Genomic DNA, 19,247 nt, shown 5'->3' with positions numbered 1-19,247 from the left:
GTAAAGTTTCACTCATGGCCCAGTCGAGGTGGGACAGGTCCACTCCCACGAGTTTGGGGCTGTGATGCTCGTCGATGCGCAATTCTCCTTGCAGGGCAGGGAGGAACTTTTCTTCTTCTTTGGATTTGCTGATCTCAAGCATGTGTCAGTCCAATGATTACTCAATGGTGATCATGGCTCTCTCACAGTGCGGCTCGCAGTCTCTCTCACAGCCAGCATCGTACCTATTCACAAATCACCGTTGTCTGACAGAACACAGACAGCGTCCCTTCTCTCTCACTTCCCTCAGGTGATCCAACTGCTCCTGTTCCCTCTTAAACTCTTTTCCCGCTCTTTTAGGGGACAGATTGGAACTAGTTCATAATTCAGAGGAGGAGTGCTGGCGAAGCCGGCTAGTATATAAAATACAGGAAACTGGGGAGTTCTCCTCTTAAAGTCACAGGGCTCTAACTGTTTTGAAGGGTGGATATCCCTATAAAACTCTGATCAACGCAATGATGAAACTCAGTCTTTTATTCTCATATATGAAAAATGGAGGCCGTAGTGGTACACTATAAAAACAAAAACTGACTAGCACCTGCTATCAGAATGAAACAAATGTGAACAGGTGCAAACAGTGTTGATGTTTTACATCTATCTATGGATAAAAGTCATCAGTCTTCAAGAGCTGTAAATACCAGAGAGAACATGGCCATTGTTACTGGTACATGGGTAATGCGTTTTAGATAGTTAATGCTATTAAAATGCTATAATGATCCATAAACAAATAATGAGAATCTAATCTGCAAGTGAACATTGTCATCATAAATCAAGTCTCCCAATCTGTCACGAGTGACATTACATGTTATTTCATGAACGTATAACATTTTTGACCTTTGCTTTACTATTGAAGATTTGGCTCTAAGGCTCACTTAGAGAGAATGGAAGAAGTAAGAAAGGAGATTGAAACCACAGATACCTACCAGCTTCGTGATACAGAGTTGATATATGGAGCTAAACATGCGTGGCGTAATGCAGCGCGCTGTGTGGGAAGAATCCAGTGGTCCAAACTTCAGGTGGGGTGATTTATCTGTATCCTATACATGTATCAGAATGGATGCACAATACTGTTCTATTGCACTGTGTTGCAATAATCTGTGAAAAAAGATATTCATTATGCTCTGCAGTTTTTCCAAACCACAAAGTATAATATATAATAGGGAAGGAATAGATAAAAGTTAAATAAGTGTATTACACTAACCTTTTCTGGGCCTTCACCTGTTTCCTTACTTCATGTGACTGTGGCCTTACGTGGTCGCGTAGGGGGCAATACCCCCCTCTGATTGCACAAGATCCATCACAGTGGTGACATAAGGAGTCAAATGAGGGTATGGGACAGCGAAGTACCATATTTGTTTGTTTTTTTTATTTAGTATTTTAATACCTTCCTGACCATCAAAAAATCTACAAAATGGTGTCTGACAGGATGCCATTTTGATGGATTCCCGCTAATCGATTACCTAAAATTTCAGTTATGCAAGAATCTTAAATTTGGGCGAAATCCATAGTGCATTTGAATAATCTGCTCATTTGATTGATTTGCTCATTTCAGGATCAGAGTGTCAGTTGGACCCTTAAATGGATCAGTAAGAAGGCCTTCTGCCATTGTGCAGGGTCCGTGAATGAGGCTTTGCTGTGTATACCTTGGAGCATTCATAGTACTGTATCTGAAGTGTAACCTGAAATATGTAGATATAGCAGTCACTGTTATGTTTTGAGACTCCCTCTGTGAAAATAAGAAGTAAAATTCTGGACAGTGACATTATTTTCTTTATACTGCCACAGGTCTTCGATGCTCGAGATTGTACGACTGCTCATGGGATGTACAATTACATCTGCAACCACATCAAGTATGCCACTAACAAAGGCAACCTCAGGTGAGACAGGGAAGAGACCAGAATGAAAGCCATATGTTTGTTTCAAAATGAAAACCAAAAAAGGGGGATATGCAGCCAATGGCTTATCCCTATGTCATATTAGATTAATGACAGCTACTTGAAGTAACCACGACGCTCATGCAAGCTATGCAGCTTCCTCAATAATATGTCAGATGACAGGAGGCTTCTTACTTGCCAGTGATAAGAGGCCATGCAAGTTATTGAAGCGCTGTCCAATATAAGGGAACAGCACAATATTGTAATACCATGAACTGCACAACATGAGTTTTTATGTGAAAACATTGTGTCTTCTAAGGTATATACAGTATGTGCACACATCTGTTAGACGCCGGCACACCAACCGAATTTTGCTAACAGAAAATACTTGAGGAAATGCCAGTTGTGTTTTTCCTGCTTTTTGCTGTCTTTTCGGTGATTGTAATTACATCTTTTTTAAACTTTTATATATAAACTAAAGAACGGCTTCAAAGTAGAATGGTCCAGTCACTTCTTATGACCACTTCACGTATTTAAAAACTTGTAAACTATTAAAATGACTTGAAAAGTCTGAACGCATGTGTGCCGCCCCCGCGACAGCCGACGGGCTGCTCGGATCTGGATCCGCAGTGGCTCGAGGGGTCTCCAGACCCGAGGCGGGGTCGCGTGGCCTCTCGAAAATAAGAAGGGGGAAGAAAGGGTGGATTGGATAGTGTTCGTGATACCACCAATGGGTCGTGGTAAAATAGGATACCACCGCTGCTGCATTTAGGAGAGAGGGGGAGCGCCCGGGACAGAAGGGATGGCAGCTGGCGATGTTAAGCCCTCCGTGGGCAGGGGAGGGTGTCCCAGGGCTCGGTGATGGTAGGCTGGGGACCCGTTGGAAGCAAAGGGGCACAACATACTCACACAGTCCAGAGATGCTGACACTGACACCAGGTAAACCAAAGTCTTGAACGCCCTGTAGCTTTAGTTCGAACACGATGGGTCCATGCCCTTTTGGCGTTGCTGGTTGGTCTGAAGCCTTGTCCCTTGGCACTGTTTACACTTGGTGGATCCCTTTTGCCTAAAAGTACTCGGGTCCCGCTCACCTGCATGGCTAGCAGAGTGATCTTGCTCTCAGGGTTCACACTTGGGATTTTCTGGACGGTTTTGGGAAGTCCTATCCCTCTCTTTGCGCTAGTACCCCAATTTATTAACAGGTTCATCCCACATTAAGGAGGCACTTTTACTTTAACGCTACAAACTTTTTGAGTTCATCTGTCAACAGGGGGACGCCACCGGTTGTGATTTGTGATGGCAGCGGGGACACAACCTACCCCGTTGCGGTCCCTTCCTGCAACAATCCAGTCACAACGTCCCGAATCCCAATAACCCCCCACCCAAACAACCTGTTCCCCCTGGAAACCTAAGGTGGGTCCTTGACTGGGTTAAGGTACCGGGATTTGCCAGATGACTCTTATGGCACAGGAGGTGCAATTATGTACAAGACACAAGTTTGTGTCGGTCACGCCAGTCCTGTGACCGTGGTCCATATTTACTTAACTATTTAAAACAACGAAGTCCTTGAAAAATTGGCAAAGTCCATGTACCAGTGTACACGTGTAGCAAATCTAGAGGAAAATCAGGTTACTTTCCCTTTTAATTGAAAACCGTTTCATTAAAGCACTCATTTTCTAGCAGTTTCTATATGAAAAATAACAAACTGTGAAAAACAACAAACGAAAGCATCGATATCTAATAATTCTATGGCATCGTTAACTTTTACAGTATTAACGTTTTTAATAATAGATGGTCGGGTCTCGTAGCCACGCTTCTTTGTGGCTGCGTGCTACCTCTGCTGACACATATCCTTCCTCAAACATCACATGCTTTGTCACCTCCAGGTCAAAACAGCCCCGTTCCCCACAGTGTCGGGTGTAAGTGACCATTTCTTCAGGCTCCAAATTACGTGCGGGGTGCTTCCAAGGAAGGTGCGGGGATATATCCCGCCGGGACACAAATAGCCCCGCTGTGAGGCCTGCTTCATGGATGAAACCCCATCCTTGCTCGGGGTCAAAACGATCTACAAGACCACGGCACCGTGGCCCTCTGACCCATGAAGCAGCGCTCCTCACCTGCTCCTTTTCAGCTCTGTTGTGGGCGGCAAGCTCACCGTTCTCTGGTGACGATCTCCTGCTGTAATTCTTGGCTGTGTCGCTCCCAGTAGGGGTCATCAGCGTCCGGCCTCAGCTCCCTAACTGGCTCTGGCTTGAACTGGACTCGTGCGGCCCCATCAGCCGTTGGGATTCCGCGTGGTAATGGAACCGGTGGACTGGAAGGTCTCACTCCCGCTTCTGTAGGCAGAAAAACCGACTGCTCCACAGCCAGTGTTGCAGGGCCCGGGTGCTCCGCCTCTGAGGATGGGCCCGGTGATGCGGCCGGGTCTGATCTGGCCAGGTTCCGGGGGACTGCTGACGTGACTGGGATGACGGTAGACATCGGGGCTGCTGCTGGATCTTCACATAAGAATACTGCAGGTTCCGCTGCCGCGATGGGTGATGGCAGCTCGGCGTCCGCCGAGGACAGGGTAGGTGATGGTGAAGTGGTTGCCACAAGCGGGGGCGGACTGGATCCCTCAGCCGCCATGGCCAGATTAAGGTAATCACCAGGGACTGGGTAACCGCTTACCTTTTCTTCACGTGGGATTTCAATCTCACGGGCTCGCACCACCACCGCAAGACTCCTCATCTCTTCCCTCCAGTGATTCAATATGAACAGGAACTGCGTCCGTATTCTCCTGCACAGCTGCTCGGTTTCTTCTTCAATCCAAGTCGCGGTCCCGGGAACAACACGTTCCGGTGACCAGCTCCGCTCCGCCATCTTGCCTCTGCATTGTCCAGGAACAGTATGGCAGAGTCCTAGTATGCCTGCTTCTCTTCTGCTTTCGCTACATTCAGGCACGCCCCCTCGGTTTTCTCCCAGCACTCTTTCGGGCGCTGTGGCCCTCTGGGAACTTCCGGTTACTGTTTCAGGCTGAGGACGAAGGGCGGGGATTCGGCTTTGCGCGCTTTCCAAGGAAAATGGCGTTTTTGGAGCGAAAACAGTGGAAAAATGGCGGCCGTCGCGGGAAAAAGAATTTGGACTCCCGGACTTCACTTCTCAAGGTGCAAGTCTCCCAGGTTAATGGGTCCTGCTCGCATCCTGTTAGTGATGCCAAGTTTTTCGAGGGTGTGCCGTACCTGCGACAGCCGACGGGCTGCTTGGATCCGGATCCGCAGTAGCTTGGCTCGAGGGGTCTCCGGACCCGAGGCAGGGTCGCGCGGCCTCTCGAAAATAAAAAGGGGGAAGAAAGGGTGGATTGGATAATGTTTGTGATGCCACCCACGGGTCCTGGTAAAATAGGATACCACCGCTACTGCATTTAGGAAAGAGGGAGAGCGCCCGGGAGCGATGGGATGGCAGCTGGTGATGTTAACCCCTCCGTGGGCAGGGGAAGGTGTCCCGGGGCTCGGTGACGGTAGGCTGGGGACTCGTTGGAAGCACAACGTACTCACACAGTCCAGAGATGCTGACATTGACACCAGGTAAACCAAAGTCTTGAACACCCTGCCGCTTTAGTTAGAACACACTGAGTCCGTGCCCTTTTGGCGTTGCTGGTTGGTCTGAAGCCTTGTCCCTTGGCACTGTGTTTACACTTGGTGGATCCCTTTCGCCTAAAACTACTCGGGTCCCGCTCACCTGTGTGGCTAGCAGAGTGATCTTGCTCTCAGGGTTCACGCTTGGGATTTTCTGGACGGTTTTGGGAAGTCCTATCCCTCTCATTGCGCTAGTACCCCAATTTTGGAGCAAGTTGAGAGCGATTAATGAAGATTCCGTCCTCGTTGGGTGAATTACTGGGCTGCATAAAGCTACTTCCCAACCTAGGGTCCGCGTACCCCGTCGTGCCCTGGCCCCTGCCCGGTTGTAGCACAAGGCCGCCAAACTGCCCTCCGTTGCAGTACCGTGCCCCTTGCCACTACCCCATGCGACCGGGGTTCCAGCTCCTTCCAGGCCAACCTCTGGCACCTGGTACGGGTACAAGAGCCCAGCTCCGCAGCGTGACCTTTCCTGTCACTGCTCACTGACACTCTCTGACTACTACTAACACTTCTGGCTCTCCTTCTACCATTCCGCCATCTGGGCGGCCCTATTCCCCTCAGGCTGCCCAATGGGTGTCTGGTGGGTGTGGTGCAGAGTGTTCCTCAGGATTTGTGTATACCTGTTCTTAGCAACACCAAAGGGACAGGACCCGTAACCAAGGAGGAGTGGGTACCATGCAGAAGGGCAGATTGCACGGCACCCTTGTGACGACCTGATAGGCCAGGGCATCACACATGTACTGCAAGTCATATTTACATTGCCATGCATATGTTCATTCCTTCTTATGCTTATTGAGCATAACCTGCCTGAAAAAGACGTGACACATACCCTAAGGCCTGTTTCACACGTCATTGAAAAACACAGACATTTTTCACTGACGTGTTAAAAATGCATATGTCCCTCCATGTGCCATGATTCATGGCACACGGGGGTTGTCCATGTGCAATCTGTGATCCGTGCTCTGTGATTCATGATTGCACATGGACGTATACTCACCTGTCCCTGCTCCTGCTGTCTGTGGTACTGAAGAGTCCCATGATGCAGCATCCAGCCACCGCTGTGTCACTTCTGCAGCTACTTCCGGGTCGGCTGTGCCTACATAAATGAATATGTATGACAGTAATTGGCCGAGCAGGAAGCTGCGGAGAGCAGAGGCAGAACACAACGTCGCTGGAGAAGGTGAGTATAAAATGCTTTTATTTTCAATGTCCGTGTTTTTCTGGTACGTGTTTGATGGATCACACCATAGTGCGGTCTGTGGAACATAGTGATGCCACAAAAAAACGGACATGTCTCCATGCGGAGCACATGGACACACATGTACGCCGCACTGAGACACGGTCAGTGAAAAATCACTGATGTGTGCGCAAACCCATTGATTTTAATGGGTCCGTGTATGTCTGTGATTCTGGTGCGTATAAAAACTGTCACATACGTAATAGAATCACTGATGTGCGAAAGAGGCCTAAAGCTGGGACAAAAGGCTCCTCATACCCCTAATAATATATTTGTAAGGTCTATTTGATTTCTTCTTCTTTCTGAAGTTCATTTTTTGGGTTCACTTTCCATATTATTTAGGAAATCAATGCTTCTTTTTTTGTTTTTTTATATATTTTTGATTATTGTTTTAATTCATACAAGGATACAAAGAGTAAAAAATATAAAACTCCAATTAATACCACAATATACGGTATCTACTGATTTACTTATTTAGGGGAGAAAGGGTAAATGAAAGATAAAAAAAAAACCTCAATGGATAAACTTAGTTAATTTCTCCAAAATTTTCAATTTACACTTCATACTAACAATGTCAGAATATTTTGATATGGAAAAACTGGCAAAGCAAATCAGTGCTTGTTAGTTTATTTCAAAAAGAGCATTCATGAGTAAAGCCTGCTTTACACGTTGCAATGTCGCATACGATATCGTATGCGATTTGCAACGCCCCCATCATATGTGTGGCACGTTCAATTTGTTGAACGTGCCGCACAAACGATTAACCCCCGTTACACATACTTACCTTCCATACGACCTCGATGTGGGCGGCGAACTTCCACTTCCTGGAGTGGGAGGGACGTTCGGCGTCACAGCGACGTCACACGGCAGCCGGCCAATAGAAGCAGAGGGGCGGAGCTAAGCGGGACGTAAACATCCCGCCCACCTCCTTCCTTCCGCATTGTGGGCCGGGAGCCGCAGGACTCAGGTAAGATCTGTTCATCGTTCCCGGGGTGTCACACACTGCGATATGTGCTACCCCGGGTACGATGAACAATCTGACGTGCAATTCTAGAGACAGGTACGATGTGTATGCGATGAACGTTTTAACGTTCAATCACAATCGCACGTACCTGTCACACACTGCAATGTACCTTACGATGCCGGATGTGCGTCACTTACGACGTGACCCCGCCGACACATTATACGATACATTGCAGCATGTAAAGCGGGCTTAAGTCATTTATCATGATGGCTATGGGTCGGCACCCAATCTGCTAAAGGTCCATCAGTTAAGTGGTGTGTGCTATTTTTTCCATGCCCACCCCCAGCGGCGTAACGATAGTAAGTCCCATGGTTACAGTCACGCTAGGGACCTAAAGCCTAGGTAGGCCCAAAGGTCCCTCTTGCCTATATACGACAACCAGTATTTATTAGGCTAAGTTGCTACAATGAGTATTTGGTGAGTTTTTGGTATTGCTGATTTCATATATTTAAATTAGGTTACTTTTGTTCATTGGGTTTTTGAGTGTTTCTTTTTTTTCTGTGTTCTTATTGATTTTTGACCCTCCAGATTTGTAACTTTTTATTATTTCATATTTTAAATAAAGCTGTTTTGTGTTTGATACTTCCTGGTTTTTGGCTTCTGCAAAGCTTTATTAACATGTCATTTGCGGGTTTTACTACATATCCACATATGTGTTTTTGACCTGATGATTTTCCACATCTACTGCAACTCTATGGGAAAAAAATCGCAAATAATACGGAGCGTGAGAGAAACTGAAAATGTTGCAGATATGGAAAATACACGGCAGGTCAGTTTATGCAGCATAAAAAAAGAACAGTGGCTATGAGCGTTGTATAAATTCTATCCACATTGCTCAAACTTTTAGCCTATGTTCACATGTCGCGTTTTTGCAGCTTTTTCATGCAAATTTAAATCAGCGTTTTACAGTACCAACAAAACCTACGAGATTTCAGAAATCTTATGCACACACTTGTTTTTTTTATTCTGACTGAATTTGAGGATGGCAGTATTTTTTCAATCTCCAGCATGTCAGTTCTTTCATCAGTTTTGCAGTTTTTTTCACCTATAGAAAGCAATGCGAAAGTAAGAAAAAGCTGCAACAAATGCAACAAACATTTTTTAAGCTTTCCGTGAATAAAACTAATTTTATTAAATATGTACTATAGATAATAAACACATGTAATCTGCACACAAAAAAAATTGCTACCAACTGCGCTGAAAAATGTGCGTTTTGTACACAAATCTGTGAAAAAGCGCATGTGAAAAAACTCACACCAAAACACAAAGCTGAGGCCACATAATTAATGCAAGTCAATCACATGACACTCGGCTGCTGATCTGCTGGAGTGTAAGCCAAGTGTCAATTGACTGTCACGCCACTGTGATGCGATCCTGCGATCACAGCACAGCCGCGGAGGAGAGGGGCGGGCACTGCAGAGGACAGGGAAGGACTAATCTCCCTATCTCCTAAATTATCAGCTGATGCAATTCTTGCACTGCACTTGCATTACACCAGTGTAATGCGAGTGCAATGCGATGTTTCTCTCATCTTCTCCATAGACCTGTATGGGTGCGAGTGAAAACTAATCAGATTGCATCCGCAGCATGCTGAAATTGTTTTCTCTGTCCGATTGGGCCTGAGAGAACAATTGCTCATGAGAGCAGCCCCAAAGAGTAACATGGGTCTGGGCGGAATACGATTTTTTTAATCGAATTCCACTTGCTCCGTTTTTCTCGCCATGTGTGCTCATCCTAATAACACAGGTAACTTAATTTACCTAATAAGTGTAAATATGCTGCAGAAACTCACCAAAAGCTTATTGTGGGAACGTAGCCTTTAAGATCAATGATTGTTGGGGGCCTTGTTGGAGATTCTACTTTTTGGCCAAGTAGCTTCATGTTTTACCTGTGTGCACCTGTAGCACCCAGGGGGCAGGGGTCAACAGGCACACAGTATCTCATATCTGAATTACTGATCACTGTGCTGGTGTGATGATCTGGGATGTCGCGGTGGCCTGCCCGGCTTCGTGCCCCAAGGTTTACACCAATAAGGAGGGAGAATGATGGGGGTAGTAGTAGGATGAATGTCCTGATGCCACCTGTGGTATGCGGCCAGGGATTTAGCCGCCGCTGCTGTCACTGTCCTCCGGGGCAGATGGTAGTAGCAGCCAGAGATGGTATCGCTCCCCACAGGTGGAGTGGGCCCCGGGGAGGATGATGAGAGGATTAGTGATGGCGTTTGGCATTGAGGCGCGGGGTGGCGGCGCCGGTAATAAGGAGTCCAAACCAGTTGCTGCAGTTCCAGGTGGTTTACTCACAGTTCGTGTCGCTCGCCCGGGTAATACCGGTCACTTGCTGTAATGGGCTCCGTCGCCCCGGGTAAGTTAGGAGAATTCACAGGTGTTAAAAAGAAGAAGAAAGTCCCTTGTCAGAGTTGTCCTTGTAGCGTTGAGGCACCTGGGCTGAGCGGTACACCCCCAGCCCCAGGCCCTGTGTAGAGAAAAAAGAGGTGGTGTCGTATCCCAGAACTGATGTTCCGGGTAGGCTGACTAGTGATTGTGTGGGTTTCCTCCTCTTCTACCCCAAGTGGTTGTCCTAGAGACCGGGGAATTCCCATGCTTCATGATGGCTAAACCCCTGCCTACCCTAGCACAGCTTCCCAGACAGAAGGTTCTTAAGCTTTATGTAAATTGTGAATGTGGAACACCGGTGATTAAGCCCCTACTTACCTCGAGATGAATACTGCAACTAAATGAGCTGCAATACTCTGTGGCGACTGAAGCCTCAGGGGCGCCACACACCCTTATACCTTTCATAAAGTTACTTTATTTTCATATTGCTTCAGAAAACTGTGGGGTTCAATATGTGCTTAAAAAATAAGGCCCAATACAAAGCTTACATATGGATCATACCAGTTAGATCTTTGTAGTGTACTTTATAATATATATTATGCCAACCAGCATATAATGGAGGCTTGTCTAATGTTTTTTCACAGATCAGCAATCACCATTTTCCCCCAAAGAACGGATGGAAAACATGACTTCAGGGTTTGGAATGCACAGATTATCCGTTACGCTGGATACAAGCAGCCTGATGGCTCAGTACTTGGGGACCCAGCTAATGTAGAGTTAACTGAGGTAATCACAATATTCAGCTAATCACTAATGGTTGAGGGATACTCACTGGTGACTTGCTTCTATTCTATCTACTTTATTGAAATGATTTCCATTGGCAGATTTGCATTCAGCAAGGCTGGAAAGCTCCACGAGGCCGTTTTGATGTCCTCCCTCTCGTTCTTCAAGCAGATGGCAATGATCCAGAACTGTTTGAGATCCCACCAGAAATGATAATTGAGATCCCAATCCGGCATCCTAAGTATGATAGCATGATCCACTGTATTAATTATCAGTTTATGATGTGCTTGCCAGGTATGGCATAGTTATTATAATAATGTAACACAATTTGCTGTAAATTCCTTTGACAAATGAGTATTTGTATACTTACTAGTGATGAGCAAGTGTAATCGTTACTATTCGCTACTCGCTTGGATAGTACGGTATTTGGCTTTCTCGTTACATTGCAAATTTTTGTGCGCTTGCCTTGTGATATTCATATGTCCCGCCCAGCAGCTTTGGCACCTAAGTTGCAGCCACTAAACGTGCTGGGCTTCTTAACCAATCACAGTAATGCCGCAGCCATCTTGGTTGTGGCATTACTGTGATTTTCTAGCCGCGCAGTGTCATAGGGTCTATAAAAATCACAGGTCATCCACATTGTTCCAGGATAAATTAATTCTCTCTCTCACTGTCTCTGTCTCTCTGTCTCTCTCCAAGCGTTTCATACCGATCACCGATGCGGTGTGGCTGTCACACTGCTCCCCCTACCTCTCATTCTTCTTCCAGAGCCACTCATTAGGCTCATACATATTCACTGCTTCTCCTGACCACGAGCGTCTGTGATTTGTTGCTCTCAGACCTGCCCCCACGCTGAGTGACAGCTGTCTGACTGCAACCAATCACAGATGCCAGTGGGTGGATCTATATCATATAGTAAAATAAATAAATAATTTAAAAAAAACAGCATGCGGTGCCCCCTATTTTGATACCCAGCCAAGATAAAGCCCCACAGCTGGGGGCTGGTATTCTCAGACTGGGGAGGCCTGTGGTTATTAGGCTCTCCCCAGCCTAAAAATATCAGCCAGAAACCGCCCGGAATTGCCACATTCATTAGATACGAAAGGCCCAGTCCCAGCACTTTACCCAGCTCTTCCCAATTGCCCTCGTGCAGTGGCTATCAGGGTAATAAGGAGTTAATGGTAGCTCACAGCTGACACTAAATCCCAGATTAGTGATGGCAGGTGTCTATGAGACACCCTTCATCATTAATCTGTAAGCGAAAGTAAATAAACATAAACACCCCATTTTTTTTTCAAAATCGCAGAGACAAGACTGATATTGATTTGACTGTCTGCTAAATTGCAAAGCAAGTGTATGGGTTTATAAAAAAATCGGACAGCACTCAGATGTCATCCTAGTGCGGTTTGATTTTCATGGCCTGTTAGATAGGAGAAGGTGGAGAAACGTCTTTTTTGTTCACATTGAAGAGAAACTGATGAAAATCAGATCAAGGTTTGATGAAACTCTCTCCGTTTTTCTCTGACATGAAAAAAATCTGCCATCTGAATGATCCCTTATGGTGAGTGTACAGCAGAATTCCCATTCAACAGATTTACAGAAAAATGTGCAGAGGAAAATTTCCATCCTAATCTAGATACTTAATTCTACCTATCATTTGACTGCAACTTGCACCACTAACATTTCACAATAATAAGGAAATTTCAGTAAACCAGGTTATCTAAACACATGGTATAAAAGGCTTCAAACACTGTCAACATATATGACCAAAAATATACTTAAAGTCAGAGATACCGAATAAGCCATTGGAAAGTAACGAGTCCATTTGGATGTACCCATTCCATACACTTGTATTGAGTGAGGATGTGCCCTCTAGTCGGGTTCAGGCCGGGAACATGTCTAGCACGCAATTGTGGTCATGTGACCGCCATTCCCACCTCAGAAACCAATGAATCCTCCCAGCACACAGTGCGTGCCCTCGGAGGATTCACAAGTCCGCAGTCATATAAAGAGATTGTAGACTTATCATTTTAAACTGGACAACCCCTTTAATTTACATAATAAGCACAGACATGGTGCAGAAATTCATTCAACATACAAAGCTCACCAAAAGCTCATTGTGGTAACTTAGCCTAGGGCACTGTGCACACGTTGCATATTTGGTGAGTTTCTTAACTCAGTATTTGTAAGGCTGGTTTCACACTACGTTTATTTAACATCCGTCCATAACGTTTTTTTAGCGGAAAAACGGATCCAGTGCAAATGCGTTTTCACTTCAATGCATTTGCAATGGACTCGCGTCCACCTGCGTTCGCATGCGTTTGCGTGCGTTAGTCACAGGATCCGTACTTTTGCGTTACTTTAACATGTTTCAAAAACGCTACTTGTAGCGTTTTTTACCTTTGTCAAAATAACGCATCTCACAGGATCCTTCACATTGCGCCGCGAGCTGCAATGCATGTCAATGAGCGCTGGATCCTGCCTAGCAGAATGCGTTGAGTTGCGTTGTAACAGGATCCTGCTTTTGTACTGAGCATGCCCAGAAAGTACTGAGCATGCCCAGAACCAGTCTCGCGTGATCTGTCTCTCCTCCTCCCTCCCTCACCCTCTCTATCTCTGTCTTTCCCCCTTCCTCTCCTCCCTCTCTCTCCCACCTGAGAGCTGCGGACACTCGTAACCAAGGTAAATATCGGGTAACCACTTCTCTTAGTTACCCGATGTTTACGTTGGTTATGTGTGCAGGCAGCCCTGCTCCCAGCAGCTGCAGACACTCGTAACCAAGATAAATATCGGGTATCCAAGCCCGATGTTTACCTTGGTTACGAGCGTCTGCAGCTGTCAGATGCCGGCTCCCAGTCTGGCACGTTTAGTTCCCCTCACTCCCGATCACATGACTCCAATGCCCGCCCCTAAACATCCAGTGACAGGATCCTGCAAAATAACAGATGCGTTAGCATGCGTTTTTTGCTGTAAAAGCAGGATCCGCTTTTGCAGCAAAAAAACGTTCCTGACGCATGTTAAAAAAACATAGTGTGAAAGCAGCCTAAGACGAAACCAGGAGTGGAACAATCAGAGGAAAAGTATAACAGAAACATGGCACTACTTCTGTATTTTTACCCACTCCCGGTATGGATTGTCCACCCTTTGTATCTTTAACTAGTATCAATATATTTGTGTGTTTTTATTTCTAGCACTTAGTTACAAAAGCTTGTATATTTTTACTAATCAGATTATTATTTATTCTTTACACTGCAGAGATTTCCATTTGCTCTCTACCATATTACAATAATGTGACAATATTACATTGTGTGTGTATATCATTTAGATCCATTCTAATATTACATTATTTTAAATTCTGGTCATCAGGTTTGAATGGTTTAAGGATCTGGATCTGAAGTGGTATGGATTGCCAGCGGTGTCCAGTTTACTACTAGAGGTCGGAGGCCTGGAGTTTACAGCGTGCCCTTTTAGTGGATGGTACATGGGGACTGAAATTGGAGTTCGCGATTACTGTGATAACTCCCGCTATAACATACTGGAGGTACTGTGGCCTGGTAAAGAGCTCCACCTTTTGGTAGCATTAGATAATAAAACGTCCCTATACATTTGTCCTATTTTTCCCGTATTCCAGATTTTACAGTATATAATATACATCTAAGTCGCAAATATTAGTAGGCTATATGATGAAAAAGGTGGACAATATTAATAAATGAAGAACAAAATATTACTACCCCTTATGTGCAAACATTATTTTAGTAAAAGGATAGAGATGTAATATTTATTTTTGTAAAAACGAAATGATACTGTAAATGCTAAGATATTGTTGTATTCCAGGAAGAAACAATCCTTAGTTCTTAGGGCTGAATATTCTTTACATCAGTAAAATCCACAACATCAGCTTTTCAGACACAACTGCATTTCAAACGATGTAGAGATATTCAGTGAGAAGGGATGGAGTAATAGCCAATGTTATTGTTCACATTCACTAAAATAACCCAGGCCCATTGTGCTGCGAATGTTACACTTTATCATTTGGACAGATCATATTTAGTAAAACTGTTTCCTGCAGGAAGTAGCTAAAAGGATGAACCTGGACACAAGAAAAATGTCTTCTCTATGGAAAGACCAAGCTTTGGTGGAAATTAATATTGCCGTTCTGTACAGTTATCAGGTATGACATAAGTACATGCGTTACGGCTGTGATATTTGAAGAATACCTCAAAGGTTTTTACATTCTGTCAATATGGACAATGAGAACTTAGAGGATATATCAGCTATTTGGATATATATATATATATATATATATATATACTATATCCTGTACACAGTCCATTAGTTACAAGTTTCTAAGCTGTTGTTCTGAAATAGCATCACTGCTGCTGCCACTCATTCACATCAATGAGGTAAAGCTGCAGTATCAGGCACAGCCATCTGCCAAGCGTCACAAGTTTGTAAGGTTTTTTTTTTTTTATTATTATTATTATTATTATTATGTATTTTACTCACTAAGGCCCCCGTTACACGTCTGTGATTCCTTTATGTATGATGTCCATTTTCGTACAGTACAAACCAAACACAGACATACGCAGACCCATTAAAATCAATGGGTCTGCGCACACATCCGTGTTTTCTCACGGACGTGTGTTCATGTGGCACACATGCATGTCCATGTGCTTCACACGGTGACATGTCTGTTTTTCTTCGGCAGCACTGATGTCACATGGACTGCACACTGATGACATCAGTATGACACCTACTGGAGAAAACACGTCTTTGAAATAAAAGTATTTTCTGTTCTCACCTGTCTCCAGTGCTGCTGTCTTCAGCATGCTGTCACTTGCTTCTGGGCACACTCATAATGCTCATGCATATTCACTGCACCACACACCCGGAAGCAGTATAACCGTTGGAGACAGCAGCGGAAGGGATAGGTGAGTATAGGAGTTCATGCTGTCCGTGTGCTATCATAGATAGGACACAGAGAGCACACTGACAGCACACGCTGAACACACACACACATACGCACCTACATACTTCACTTTCCCCATTGCGGCTCCCAATCTAAATTCCCTATCTGTATGTCTTTGGAGTGTGGGAGGAAACTGGACAACCCAGAGGAAACCCACGCAAACATGGGGAGAACATACAAACTCTTTGCAGATAGTGTCCTTGGTGGGATTTGAACAAAAAATGAGAATCATAATGAGCTGTTTTCTTTTCTTGTCAGAGTGATAAGGTAACAATTGTGGATCATCACTCTGCTACGGAGTCATTTATTAAACACATGGAAAATGAATACCGATGTCGTGGAGGTTGTCCCGCTGACTGGGTCTGGATTGTACCTCCAATGTCTGGGAGCATCACTCCAGTGTTTCACCAAGAAATGCTCAATTACCGTCTAACACCTTCCTTTGAATATCAGGTAGTTCTCCTAAAAAGTAGAAATATCCGAGCACTAAGATCCATCCTGGATTACACATATGTTATTTTATAAGCCACAAAATATTGATAGCATATGCTTCTAACATGTCAAAACTAATTGGTCAGTGGATTAAGATTATTAAAGTAGGACTGTAAATTGTCTGATAACACTATTTTAAAATGTTTTTAAATTTCATATATAATATAATAGTGGCTTTGAGGCATAAGTGAAGAAGGATCCGGTCACTTCTGCTAACTAATGGATTGCTTTTGAAGGCTACAGCAGTTTAAAAAAGTAAAAAAGATGGAACACAGCAAGTCATTTTGACATTGTTGTCAAATTGCTAATTTTTTTGGTGTCATTTTTTAACACTTTAACCCACCTGAAAAACACATCATATGTGAAGGAAGGTACGGATACCACACAGTACAGGCGTCTTGCTCCTTTGCCAAGGAGACTCCATGTACGGGTGTGACTTTGGGTGGGGTGCATGACACTTAGTGGTTTCTTCAGGCTGGTTTCCATCACCCCGCTGCCGGTCCTCATCGTAGACGAAATAGTAACCCACGCAACAACAGAGTTCACTTGACAACCAAACTTGTTCAGTTTATTCTTCACACTGTTATGACAGACATGGCCTCACTCCTCATGGTTCTGGTTTTACTGTTTCTAGAGGTACTCTTTCTTGACCTTTTCCCTGCTATCTTGGAACTCGCTTTCAAGTTGCTGGGTCTGCTACTTCATTCCCCCCTCGTCCTCACACCTCTGCTTCTTGGACCCGACGGCTGTCTAGTTCCAAAACTTCCCTGAACTCATCGGGGTGAGCCATAGGCTCCGAACCTCTCAAGGTTACCTTAGGGTTTCCTGATTGGCCCTGACACCATGGCCACATCTTCTCTTACTTGAATCTTATCCAGAACTGGCACCCCATGAGGCCCGCACCACTAGCCAACTTACTTGCCACTTATCACTCCTCCTTTACCGTAACTTACCCTGTCTTATCCAATACCTAATTTACCGCTACTTCAGTCTGCCCGCTAGGTGGCACCTGCTGGCAAAGAGCCCTGCCTCTGGTATTTTGAGAACCTACACTCCGCTAGCAGCATTTATATGTTAACATACATTTCTAACAAGGAAAATACTTTTAGTATAAAACACCTTTCACAGTACAGGTAGACAACGTATAGCATAAAACAGCGTAGGGACTCAACCACCTCTACACATGCACATACCCTTTGAGTGCATGGAGCTGTTGTATAAAGTATGAGTGATTGGCAACTGCAAGCTGAGGCGCTGATGAGACAGGAGGAGTATTAGAGACTTTGCAGCTAAGGCTCCATTCATAAAATTTCTAAATGGTTACTTATAACTTAGGAAAATCTCTCAATGTACATGTCAACATGTCCATAGAGTTAATGGCAAAACATATGCTAAAGGGTATTGTTAAGCCTTACCTAAGGCGGGCTTTGTACACTACGACATCGCAGGTGCGATATCGGTGGGGTCAAATCGAAAGTGACGCACATCCGGCGTCGCATTCGATATCGTAGTGTGTAAATCCTTTTACATACGATTAACGAGCGCAAAAGCGTTGTTATCATATGATCGGTGTAGGGTCCGACATTTCAATAATTTAGCAGCAGCGACAGGTACGATGTTGTTCCTCGATCCTGCGGCAGCTCACATCGCTGTGTGAGAAGCCGCAGGAGTGAGGAACATCTCCTACCTGCGTCCCGGCTGCAATGCAGAAGGAAGGAGGTGGGCGGGATGTTTACGTCCCGCTCATATCCTCCCCTCCGCTCCTATTGGCCGCCTGCCGTGTGACGTCGCTGTGAAGCCTCACAACCTGCCCCCCTTACGAAGGAGGCGGTTTGCCGGCCAGAGCGACGTCGCAGGGCAGGGGAGTGCATGTGAAGCTGCCGTAGTGATAATGTTCGCTACGGCAGCAATCACAAGATATCGCTGCTGCGACGGGGGCGGGTCTATTGCACTCCGCATCGCAAGCATCGTCTTGCGATGTCGTAGTGTACAAAGTACCCCTAAGATATTGCATCAACTGTATAAAATAAGAATGTATCCCTCCATTATGTCCCACTATGGCCTACAGTATATCAATGGCAGCTTGGCAATTAGATATGGCAGGGCCACTTAAAACTATCCAACTATCCTGCAGAACAATAAGATGCCTGGCAGTTCCACAATTCAATACATTATTGTGACATACTAGCAAAACCCTGAAAGGCTGCTATGTACATCAACACAACTGGACGGCCCCATCTAGAAACATGCACATGCATGTCTCCTACAGAGTTTTGCAAAATCATCTTTTTTCTGCGCTAGTCATTTTACTTAATTTATCCTTGGATATATTGAGAAATGAGGAAGGGTAAGGAAGGATAGATTTGTAAACACTAAATGCAGTGGGAATTTAATCTAAAGGCCGCTTTACACGCTGCGATATTGTGACCGATATCGCTAGCGTGGTTAACCGCCCCCATCAGTTGTGCGACATGGGCAAGTCACTGCCCGTAGCGCACAACATCGCGCGGACCCGTCACACTACTTACCTGCCTAGCGACGTCGCTGTGACCGGCGAACTGCCTCCTAAGGGGGCGGTTCATTCAGCGTCACAGCGACGTCACAGCTGCGTCACCGAACTGCCGCCCAATAGAAGCGGAGGGGCGGAGATGAGCGGGACGAACATCCCGCCCACCTCCTTCCTTCCGCATTGTGGGCGGGAGGCAGGTAAGGAGAGGTTCCTCGTTCCTGCGGTGTCATATGTACCAATGTGTGCTGCCGCAGGAACGAGGAACAACATCGTTACTGCTGCAGCAACGATATTCGAGAATGGACCCCCATGTCACCGATGAGCGATTTTGCACATTTTTGCAACGATGCAAAATCGCTCAAAGGTG

General features: G+C 45.3%; 1 protein-coding gene across 6 annotated transcripts in view; it reads left to right on the top strand.

The window, feature by feature from the left end:
- NOS1 (nitric oxide synthase 1) overlaps nt 1–19,247 on the top strand; it is a 672,503-nt gene that overhangs the window by 582,284 nt on the left and 70,972 nt on the right. For all 6 annotated transcript variants that reach the window (XM_075324076.1, XM_075324084.1, XM_075324068.1 and 3 more), the window contains exons 6-12: nt 893–1,055; nt 1,825–1,916; nt 10,772–10,913; nt 11,012–11,151; nt 14,277–14,451; nt 14,980–15,081; nt 16,138–16,332. In XM_075324076.1, the coding sequence (XP_075180191.1) occupies nt 893–1,055; nt 1,825–1,916; nt 10,772–10,913; nt 11,012–11,151; nt 14,277–14,451; nt 14,980–15,081; nt 16,138–16,332 (1,009 nt within the window). The remainder of the gene's footprint in view (nt 1–892; nt 1,056–1,824; nt 1,917–10,771; nt 10,914–11,011; nt 11,152–14,276; nt 14,452–14,979; nt 15,082–16,137; nt 16,333–19,247) is intronic.

This window comes from Anomaloglossus baeobatrachus, chromosome 1 (assembly GCF_048569485.1).
Source record: "Anomaloglossus baeobatrachus isolate aAnoBae1 chromosome 1, aAnoBae1.hap1, whole genome shotgun sequence".
Classification (NCBI taxonomy): Eukaryota; Metazoa; Chordata; class Amphibia; order Anura; family Aromobatidae; genus Anomaloglossus; species Anomaloglossus baeobatrachus.
The sequence above is the reverse complement of the archived record's forward strand: the minus strand, read 5'-3'. Positions and strand labels throughout refer to the sequence as shown.